The sequence below is a fragment of the Papilio polytes genome, unplaced genomic scaffold (genome assembly GCF_000836215.1).
Source record: "Papilio polytes unplaced genomic scaffold, Ppol_1.0 DF822067.1, whole genome shotgun sequence".
NCBI classification, from domain to species: Eukaryota; Metazoa; Arthropoda; class Insecta; order Lepidoptera; family Papilionidae; genus Papilio; species Papilio polytes.
In genome coordinates this window covers 8,462,460-8,474,169 of record NW_013527137.1, presented here as the reverse complement: position 1 = coordinate 8,474,169, position 11,710 = coordinate 8,462,460, and the positions used below count along the sequence as shown (strand labels likewise).

At 34.7% G+C, this 11,710-nt stretch overlaps 1 protein-coding gene across 2 annotated transcripts in view; it reads left to right on the top strand.

Moving 5' to 3' along the window:
* The window catches only part of LOC106107300 (scavenger receptor class B member 1), a 40,961-nt gene extending 29,922 nt beyond the window's left edge, over nucleotides 1-11,039 (top strand). For both annotated transcript variants that reach the window (XM_013288102.1, XM_013288101.1), the window contains exons 5-12: nucleotides 4,128-4,334; nucleotides 4,500-4,576; nucleotides 4,687-4,836; nucleotides 6,370-6,527; nucleotides 7,259-7,380; nucleotides 8,100-8,225; nucleotides 8,630-8,772; nucleotides 9,198-11,039. In XM_013288102.1, the coding sequence (XP_013143556.1) occupies nucleotides 4,128-4,334; nucleotides 4,500-4,576; nucleotides 4,687-4,836; nucleotides 6,370-6,527; nucleotides 7,259-7,380; nucleotides 8,100-8,225; nucleotides 8,630-8,772; nucleotides 9,198-9,309 (1,095 nt within the window). In that variant the 3' untranslated portion in view covers nucleotides 9,310-11,039. The remainder of the gene's footprint in view (nucleotides 1-4,127; nucleotides 4,335-4,499; nucleotides 4,577-4,686; nucleotides 4,837-6,369; nucleotides 6,528-7,258; nucleotides 7,381-8,099; nucleotides 8,226-8,629; nucleotides 8,773-9,197) is intronic.
* Nucleotides 11,040-11,710: the final 671 nt, after the last annotated feature.

Genomic DNA, 11,710 nt, shown 5'->3' with positions numbered 1-11,710 from the left:
CGAACACCTATCTCGTGGGCGTAAAAAGTCTGCTGACCTTGAACTTTACCGCGGCGTACAAAGTCTGCCCGTGCGAACGCACGCTTATAAGAGGTGTTTTTTATTCTTTTATATACACGCACTATTTAATTAAAAAGTTTGTCTGTTCAGTTAAAACTGAAGGTATGTAGGTAAGGGATTGACGTTACAATATATCAATTGAATTTAAAAAAAATCCGTAAATGTGACCGATAGTTTAAGGACATTTGAAAATTGAAGGTTACACACAAAAGCACAAACTATGAACAAGTATAATTCTTTTCTATATTTATGACTAGCTATTGCTCGCGACTTCGGCCGCGTGTAATTTAAAAAATAATAAAAAATACAGCCTATGTTACTCACAGATAAATTACCTTTCTAATGGTGAAAGAATTTTAAAAATCGGCCCAGTAGTTTTTGAGTTATTTCAATACATGCAAAAATACAATAATACACATCTTTCCTCTTTATAATATTAGTATAGACTAGCGTTTGCACGCGACTTATACAGGGGATTAAAAAAAAATCTAGTAATAAAAATAGCTTGTAACACTCGGGATTAGTGTAAGTTCCCAACAGTGAACAAAAAATTTAATCGGTTCAGTAGTTTTTATGCCTGTTCAATACATATAATTATTTTTTTTCTCTTAATAATATTATACATGTTTTTATATTAAAAACTAATGATTCAAGTTGAATAACCGGTCAAGTAGACTTGCCGTGCGTACGCGCTGTCTATTTGCAGAAAATAAACATTCCTTGTGCACGCGACTTCTATGATGAAAGTAAGATAGTGGATGCGCCTACACTTGCGAACGTTGTCGCTTGGTTTGCAATATGTTTGTTTCATGACATATTCTCTTGGTATTATCTACTAAGTAACTTAATTCAGGATATAAAAACAAATACGCTTCAGTCCAAAATTATTCATTTTTAAACTAGGCATACTAAATTTGTAGGTTAATAAATTTATTACAATTGCTTAGATTTAAAAAAATGTAATTACTGTTATACCCCGCAATGTTAAAAAGAGGAAAAATTTGTATTTTTGTATGTATTGAAATAACTCAAAAACTGCTGGGCAGATTTTAAAAATTCTTTCACCGTCAGAAAGGTAATTTATCTGTAAATAGGCTACATTTTTTTTATTTTACGCGAGCGAAGTCGCGAGCAACAGCTAGTTGCAAATAAAATTATGACTCTTACTGACCTGTTTTTTATTTTTCAAAACCGGTCAAATAATTTGGTTCGACAGCGATGTTTTCAAAGATAATTAATTTTAAAAGCATGTTAATTAACTACGTGGTTTTCCCAAAGTGATGTAATGTTAAGTTAACATCCACACATAAAAACGATATGTAATTACTCTCATATAAAAACAATTATCTTGAGAATTTACACGTACAGAACATACCAGATATAGTAAGAATAATTTTCTGTAAAGTCTATCGAAAATTTGATTTTAAATAACTTTGAATTTCTAAACGATAATTATTTTATCGTAATTTAAAAAATTAAGGATTCAATTATAAGTATTAAAGCTTACTCATGGAGATGATAAATTTTCCATTCGTCTCCATATAATAGACTTCAACGATCCACACCCATAGTCAAGTCCATAGAGTAGCGGTACACAAGAATAAATTATGTTCATAGACCGTTATGCATACAACTTGCCGCCGGCCAAAGATCGATGAACGGACAGACGGATTTCAATTTTTCACTGTACATAAAATAATTAAAATATTGCTTTTAAGTTTTTTGTATCATCAACTCTAGTTCAATGCAAAAAGTTTTATTACAATAAGTAACTGGAGATTGCAATTAAAAAATTAAGTCACTTTGATGAACATTTTGTTAACCAAAGGCCGCTTATCCTACTGCTCTAGGGTCGGCGATCGGTTTTGTCCTCCAAGTAAGTCTATCATACATCATCTCAGTCATCTTTCCCTTTTTGATCATGTCACCTTTCACGCAATCCATCCATCTCTTTCTAGGTCTACATTTACCGGTTTATACCATACTATATATAACTAAAGACTAACAGAATTAAAATGGATTTTTGTTTGAAGTAAGACTTTGTGTTAATGATATTGGCTATCCAGTTGGAGCCAAAACATATATCAAAATGTTTTATGAAAATTTCAAAGTATCGGTAGGTAAGCATTTAGCGCAAGCAAGTAACACAGACGTGCTAATTGGCGCTCCGCAGCGTTTGCACGAACTCAATCTACGTTTGTTCGCAACACGACCAATCAAATGCTCATATTTATAATGGCGACTCATAACTTAGCAGTAAATGTGACGTCAAAGTAAATTTAACTATCAAAACACTTAATAGAATAAACACTTAATGTTAGCAGCTCTGATAGTCATCGATGGACTGTCATGGTGACAGCTCCAAAATGCTAGAAAACTTGGTAGCACAATACTTAGGTTATTTTAAGACAACTACATGTAAATCACCGAAATTATGAGACGGGTCACAGAGCGGACGAAATTTTGCGATTACGTAAATGGCGGAAGTTACGAACGAGTGCAAAACCGCAATTGACCCGCTTCTGTTCCGTAACAAGTCGAAAATTAGTGAAAACATTTTTTTAATGGCTGCATAAAGTATGGACACGAGACGTTAAAAACATGTTGCTAATAAGTGTTAACTAGCGACCAGTCCCAGTTTTTAGAAAATTGATAAACAAAGATGTAAGTCACGCCCTGTTTGTGAAGCTGAAAATGGTAGAGTCAATATTAAAAAGGGTTGAGTAACTTTGAATTCGATTGAAGAAATAGTGGTTGAATTAATTCAGTACAACAACATCTTTTCTGTCATCACAATGGTGTACAAAAACATATTCGAAGAACAGGTAAAATTCAAGCAGAATTGTTCGCTTGTAAACTTTCCTTACTAAAAGGAGAAAAGTAAGCAAGCATCAAACTTGATGTTAACTTACTATAAATGCGGATTCAATCAGATTTCATGAACAATGTTACTTATGGACAAAAGATTTTTTACGAAAAAACTATGTAAAGAGATGAAGGGCGAGGAGAATTGTCCTATTGAAATTTTAAGAAAATCTCTTGGAAAACTTTATCTTGAAGTTGAGTTGCACCATAAAGATGATCTTCGTTAAGACACGATGGCAACCTTCGTCTGTTATCTCATATCGATTCAAGGTCTTAACTCGGAAGTCGTGACTCGTGACTTGTCGACCTCAATGCGTTTTTTACTTAACTTATAGGTAGAGGTGAACTTTTGTACTTCACATATTTCTGCATAAGTACTCGTACTTAAGTATACTTGATTCTATCAGGACGTTGCTTAATAGCAATCTTAAAACAACTGTAATAATTTTATGAATCGTTAATAAAAACGCTTTAAAATACGGAAGAATAGAGCTACTGGTGGTTTAAAGGTCTTTTTATATCATAACAACCACGCATGGATAGTCGAGATAAAAAGTCTGTACAAATAAAAACGGCTTGAAGGTAGTAAAAGGAGTAACAGGTTTCATCTTAAACAAGCGTGTAGTTGCAATAATCACGTACTTAAATCGTGACCGCGGCCTTTTCTGCGAAACTGTACTGGAAAATAACTCACTGAATCATAAGGATATGTGACCTGAGATACGTTTCATAGCAGTTTTTTATTTATCTAGATACGAAGATAGAATGATTCCCTCTCCTCCACTGACAATACCCCAGAACTTCACTGACATTACCTAAAACATATTGTCATCCCTTACATTATCTTTGACGCAATTAGGACAACATAGCTAAATACACTACAATTATAATTTTCGGAAATAAACATAACTGATATGTGTGATTGAGAAATTAATAATAGCTGCTATCATTATCTCCCCTACCTTATCCAACTCTCGTAGGGTCGGCGTACCGGGTTTTCGTCCACCAAATAACTCTATCATTTGTCATCTCAGTCACCACTCCCTTCTTGATCATGTCACCTTTCACGTAATACCTCCCTCTCTTTCTACGTCTACCTCTACCAGAGTACCCCTCCACATTCATAACTAACAATGTTCAAAAGATATTATCTGCTAGCTTTTTAATATTTCAGTCTTGTTTAATGTTCGTTTCTTTCCCAGAGCGCCACATCCCAGTCCAAACACGCAGCGCGATTCCTTCGTCTCGCCATGGCATCTATCATGGATATTCTGAAGATCAAGCCCTTCGTTGCCGTGTCTGTTGGTCAGCTACTCTGGGGCTACGAGGATCCTCTGCTTAAACTCGCCAAGGATGTCGTGCCCAAAGAACAGAAGCTGCCTTATGAAGAATTCGGACTCTTCTATGGGGTAGGTTGTTCTGAAGTTATCAGCTAAAGTAATCAATAATAAATTATGTTTAAACTTGAGAAGTATGTGAACATTCAAAATCAGAATAAGTGTAATAGCCGAACACAATATAAAACGTACATAGATTGAATCTTTGTTAAGTTAATAAATAAATCTTAATTACAGAAAAACGGCACCTCCCCTGACATAGTGACTATGTTCTCCGGCGCGAAGGATATGGCGCACTATGGCATCTTCGACAGGTGTGTTAAACATGTTGTACTTTTATGGTAATTGTAAGAACGGGGACTAATTTACTTTCTTCGTATGTACTAGCCGTTTAATAATTGGTTATGTTTTACTTTCTTTTCAGGTATAATATGCGAGAGCGTCTTCCTCACTGGACGACAGACGAATGCAACAGCATCGCCGGATCAGACGGCTCCATCTTTCCGCCGCACATCACCAAGAATGACACCCTCATGGTTTACGATAAAGATCTCTGCAGACTTTTACCACTAAGGTAAGTCCACACACATTATGAAGTAAAAACCAAATCAATAGCGCCATCTGTCGAGAAGAACGATAACGAATCTGTATATTTCTAACTTAGTCATAATGGTCAATGGAAAAGGGAAAAGGTGACAACGTTCGTGTGAAACCGGAAAGAATCGTTTGTACTATGAAGATAATTTATAAACAAATGTATAAAAAAAATAAAACTTCCATAAAAATAATAATCTACAAACAATGATTGTTTCCCTGTTTAACAGTCGCGAAAGTCACAACAACGATCGTGTCGAGAACAATGGCCGCATTCGACTCCCGTGAGACTCGCGTTACGTAACCTGAACCGAACGCAACTAAACGCCACATATTAAACTCTCGTGAATTTAAAAGATTACGTGTTAATGCTGAATATTAAAATGAGTTTTATGAAATTATTTGAACATTAAATTCAATAGTCTTTCGATAGGCTAAAAATTCTAGAATGAAGACAAAATACGTCTCAAATGTGGCTGGACAAATTTTTTTATTAATAAAATTTAGTTAAGACTTTGACAAGAGATAAACTGTGCTCAAATTTCAGAGGCAAAATCTTCAACCCTGCATAAATTTTAATGTCTACACAATAACACTAAGCAACGAATTAACCATTAAAACCATCGAGCGTGGAAGATCTAGATACGATCTTCTTAGGTTATTAATTAAACAAGTTGTTTCTTACGCTTTACAGTAATGAATCATTTAAACAATATGATTTCTATTAATCGTATATTCATAGGATATTATATTGAATTTCGATTTAGTCAGGGTAATTCCTATTTGATTATATACGTTAGTATCAACAAATGTCCATAGTCAAGTCAAAACAATAAACAGCGTGACAAAGAGTCGTCATGAGTCAGGCGATAGACGTATACTAACCACAACAATAGCTTCTTAAAACTATTGTACGGTAATGCCTTTACTCGCACACCTTTGTTTATCAATGTATAAGCGAGGAAATCTTACTACACGAAAGACGACTACGACGAAAGTCTTACTATAAATAACTGATTAGATAACAGTGATTGCCAACGAAGGGATTATAATAAAAATTAACTAGCCGTGTGTCGCTAAACGATTTTTTTGGTACAGATACATTGATAAGCTGCATTGTATTGATTTTTGTAGTTATATCAAAATGTTCAAACGATTGTGGCTTCTAATATGGAACACCGACAGTTTCCCTGATTGTACAAATGCTTGTTTCGATTTCCTAAACGCTGAGTATGAAGCTTTTATATCGCTGTAAGAAATACTAGCAATAATTCTTAGAAGGTAATAGCTCAGTATCAGTACCATCTGAATAATCGATAATGAAAATGTATTTTTGGCATGCTTGAGTTTTACATTTGCTGAGTAAATCATGTGAAAAAATTTCTTACTCATCAGTAAAATCGATAGTAAAACAACAATCTTCATTATTAGCACAATTTTTTTATTTTTAATTAAACACAATTTTATTTTTAATTCATCACATAATTTGTTACTATCTCTCTATCGATTTCAGGTTCCTTGAAGAAGTGGAATCTAAAGCCGGTGTGCAAGGGTACCGGTTCACTCCGCCAGAGGACGTGTTCGCGGCGGACGAACACAATAAGTGCTTCTGCCCAGCCGGCCCGCCCTGCGCACCGCACGGCCTGTTCAACGTCTCCCTTTGCCAGTATGGTGAGTAGATGAACATCAAGAACTTGCACAAAATTAGTGAAGATACAAGTAATCTCATATAAGGGACATCTATCGGTGGCTCGGGTTTAAGCATTTGACTTGTAACCTACAGATCTTGGGTTCGAAGCCCGCCATGTACCAATGGGATTTTTGAATTTCATATGTACATAATTTACCCCACGGTCTTACGGTGAAGGAAAACATTGTGATGCAACCTGCATATTTGGGCGAAGAAATTCAAAGATATGTGTGACGTCAACCCGCATTGGACCATAATGGTTGACTTAGGAACTAGTCTTTACCGTAGGCTCCGAGCCTTTTATTAGGGAAGTATACTGGTGATGATGGATGACTATGGACGTGGGAGTTACGTTACTCTTTTTCCTTTGTTTTGTTAGCCTTTTTAATTACATTAAGAGTTGCTGGCGCACATCTTTGACTAAACTATCGCACACTGTTGTGGCGATTGTCGATTGCTTCGCAGCCAATTCAACTGTCTAGTTGCACAAATTAAAATTGAGTAATGTGCACACACATATAAGCTCATAGGAATCAATGCAAGACTAAATGGCTGTGCGATAGTTTAGTCAAAGGTGTGCACGCGCTCGGTGTAATCAAATCCCTGAATAGACGCTATCAAAATGGTTAAAAACTCTTTGGCAAGATTTTCTATCTGTTATTATTTGTCTGTTAATTTAGCAATTTTGTAAAAATCTTGTTTTCATTTCCAGATTCCCCAATAATGCTGTCTTTCCCTCACTTTTACTTGGCGGACGAGAGCCTGCGGGCCGCGGTGGAGGGCATCTCGCCACCCATACCTGAGAAACATAGACTCTACATCGATGTACAACCGGTATGTATTTTTCTTAAATTTAATGTCGAAACACATAAAAACATATCCACAAAGAGACAGAGATATTAGGATTTATTTAAATATGTAACAGCGTCTTCAAAGGCCACGTTAAACTCCAAATTTCATACAAAGTATAAGCAGCTCTTACAAAGCGAATTATTTAAAATTCGTTTCAGTATTAAGCCATAAGAAGTATCATCATTAACTTGCCCTTGTCCCTATGGAGTGCACAATATGGCTGCTCTTCCATATATCAGCCGTCAAATCTAAATCCACTCCCTTCTTAAGCATATCCTCTTTCAATCCATCCATACTTTCTTCGGTATTCCTCTACTTTTGTAGCAATACATTCAATTTTAACTCTTGTTTTTGTCCCCTTCCTTTCGTTGCATTACAAGTTCATACATATAATCCTTTTGCTTCTGAAATTCCCGACCACTGGCGCTACTTTCTTTGCCCATCAGAAGCGTTTTATGATATAACACCACGGATTTCAAAAATACTTTACAGGACAGAATAAAAACTGCATAATTTTGTAAAGGTACTCTACTAATACGCTGTCTGTGTATACTTAATTTAAGTTATGTTTAATGTAGAATACGTGTTTCTGATAGACTGAGACGATGCGTCTTCCGATCCTTTAGATAATGGCATCAGAATAGTCAAAAAGTGACTCACGTGGTATTAGAGGTTCAACGACAATGAATGTGTTTGTACAGGAGATGGGTATAGCGATGCGAGCGCGCGCACGCATACAGATCAACTTGGCGGTGTCGCAGGTCGTCGATATCAAGCAAGTCGCCAACTTCCCAGATATCGTCTTCCCCATACTGTGGTTCGAGGAGGTGAGAGTACTTTATCTTCATAACGAACTAACTTTGAATTTTTGTTACTACTAACTGAACAAAAATAATAAAAAGGAATAAAAATACCGACGGATTCCGATGTACGATGCTTGGTGCTCTATTTTTTTATATAATATTTTTTATTGTTTTGTACTTTATAATGTAAAATCATACTGATATTATAAATGCAAAAGTTTAGAAGAATGGATGTTTGTTAGTGTTTGTAGCCTAAACGAATTTCGATTATATTTAACATAGATTTAGAGGTTAGTCTGGAAGAACACATAGGCTCCTCACTTTTGTTTTTGTAATTCCACGCGGACGTAGTCGGAGGCGAAAGCTAGTATAAAATAAAGATATAAGAATAAGATTGAACAAGATGTGTAATCCATGTGTGACGTCAGGGCATCAACGAGCTGCCGGAGCAGGTGTCGTCGCTGCTGCGGCTGGCGACGCGCGTGCCGCCGGTGGCGCGCTCGGCGCTGGGCTGGGGGCTCTCCGCGCTCGGCCTGCTGCTCATACTGCTCGCCGTCACCTGCCTCATCCGGTAACTGCCTCCATACTCTCATCATACCCCCCTCCCCTAGCAACGCCATCTAGTTTAAATATTTTGAAATCACGGTTTTACGTCACAAGTAAACTTAGGTTTTCTTTAGATGTTATATGCTGGGTTTTCACTTATTTTGTCATTACCTAGCGATTTATTAGGGTTAAGCTCATCTACTTTTTAACGGAGTAAAACTCTAGTGCGGAAACGCATTTTATGAATTCATTGAACCAAAAACATTATCGAATGGCTAAACGTAGCTGGGGAACCGGCCATTATAATTTTAAAGTCAAGTTTGATTGTATGTTACTTCTACTTATATTAAGAATATACTAGTTAGGTATTAACGAATTGTTTAATAGATTTGCAGTAACGAGAAGGTAAAGACTTATTCTTATAATGAAATTATTGTGTTTGTTTTCCAGGTCATCACACCGGCAGAGCACGCTGAGGCTGGAGGGTCACGCGGTGGCGAAGGCGCCGCCCGCCAAAGCCCCCGGCAAAGAGAACGGCTACGAACTCAACAACAGAAGATAACCTGTAAAGTTTTATTATAATTTAATGACAATATATTTTTTCATACAAAATGTCTTGAGACTGACGATGAAGAGTTTTAGACAGTCTTACTTCTTATTCATCAAAGACATAGCCGAACCATAGAGAATATTTTTGACTCCGAGATTTGACGTCTTCGATAGAATAATTTATTTCTAAAATTCTGATGTAATTTCCATTTTAATATATTTTAATTAAATGAAAATTATCAACTCCCTAGTAATTTGTCCTTTGACAAATAAACTGTTAACCCTATTGATAATGAATATTAATTCAGTTTGTCTAAAACCGGTTATATCGTAGTTAAACTGTTTTTGTTAACTAGAAAAGGAAAATGGCGAATATACTCCATAAAAAAACTTTTAATTGTACTTTATAGATAAATCTTGTTAAATTTTATTTTATAGTTGAAATGTCAAAATGACATTTTGATTGTCACTTTGACATATTCACACAGAGTAGTTTTTTTATACCAATATGTTTTAATATCTATAAAATCCTATAAAATCTAACCGTCGGTGACTAGCAGCTGGGGAATAGGGTTAAGTAAATATTAGCATTTTTTACTTGTGTAGGTACCACCTTATTTTTCTATAAGTTCTTTTCCTTTTATATTTTAGTCTTTTACATCGACGAATGTGATAATGTTATAATTCCATTATAGTTTTTATTTTGAACAAATTTTAGAATAAAACAATTTCAATATAATGTAAAAATTGCATGTGTGACATTTTTAAATTTCATTAGAATGACTACACCTTAGCATGACATTTAAATATGAACCATAATTAGTGACAATATCACAACTGTAAATATTATAAATGTAACTTAGACAAAGTGCAGGCAGATATATAAAATATTTTTATATGGGGCAAAACCAATCGCCAAACTCGAATGATATGTTTTTGAACGTTTTAAAAACATAGTTTCTTTTTGTGTCAGCGTTCACCGCATTTTGCTATAATCAAAAGTATATGAAACACTCAATTGGATCTTTTTAATTAGGACAAAACGTACGTAAATAGTCATAAGTACGCTAACTTGGATCTAAATAGCAATTTTCTTGCGTTACGTGCCGCATACCGTAATTGATAATTTGACCATTTTATAATTTTAAAAATAAATGTGTTAGTTCGATCATATTACCGATATCTACTAGTCTAATGTGGGTCCGTCCTTATATTTTTAGGCGTACTATTAAATCTTTTACCATTTTACTGTTTGTAGTCTTAATCGCGGATTGGTTAGACTCTAAGTCGTTTGTTGTAAAAAAATTATAATGATTTGGCTGACAGCCAAAAATGTTGGTATGAAATAAAATCACATTTGGTGTTGCCACCATAAATCTCATAAGCCGCACAAAAGACAATATTTTTATACTAGTTAGGATTATGTATAAATTAACTTGTATTGACTCCTATGATAAAATCTATGGCCTCTGTATTCATGTTTGACAAAAATGTTACTAATAATATTTTTGTGTGTTAATTTGTATAAATTTGTAAGTATGGCAACACTTACATATGTAACTAAAATTATAAAATTGTAATTTAAAATTACAAAAGTGAATTTTTATTTTACAGATATCTTAAGTGTTGCCATTTATAGATTGTTTATTGCTCAAATTCCGTACTTATTTTTTTTCATTAATTGTTTAATGTGTGTAAATGTTAAAATTATTCATTAATGTAAATAAAGAAATAAAGGTGTAAGTTACATTATTTATTTTTGTATCCTTTTATACCTTTTTGGACAAATAATATTGGACAGTTGGTAACATCACTGTCATTACAACTGCCGTCCAATTGAACCAAATAACCAAAAAAGAGTTTTTCAAAGGGAAGGAGAAAGATGGCAGTTCAAATTTGTTATTGCCTCATACAACAGTGGAAATTAATTTTTTGTCCTCCATTACCAATTCACAACACAGGAACTAAGGGCAACTAACCACATACACTTCAGAACAAATAACATTCACGCAAACATGCAAGGGGTTCTGGGTTATATGAAACAAAAGTTATATTTTACAGTTTTATTTTTATTACATGGCAATACACTAAACAAGCCTATTCGTATTAATAGTTGATATATGAAAATTGAATCGATAAACAGTTAAAAATAAATATGGTGCATTTTGTAAGGCGGACAATTCACGCAAGTGCTTGTAACATATGTCACTTGATCACAATATAGACCATGGTAGTACTATTAGAACAGGAATGCGTTCTATCTGTACATCTTGCAGTTAAAATAACGAAAAAAATACCTTATGGTAAGGGCGTAAGAGTCTTGTTGCAAGCAAAATGAAAATAAATATGTGTCCGATATTTCCCTTTCTAAAATCCTTAAGTCATAGTTAACATAGTCACCATCGCCAGAGAGG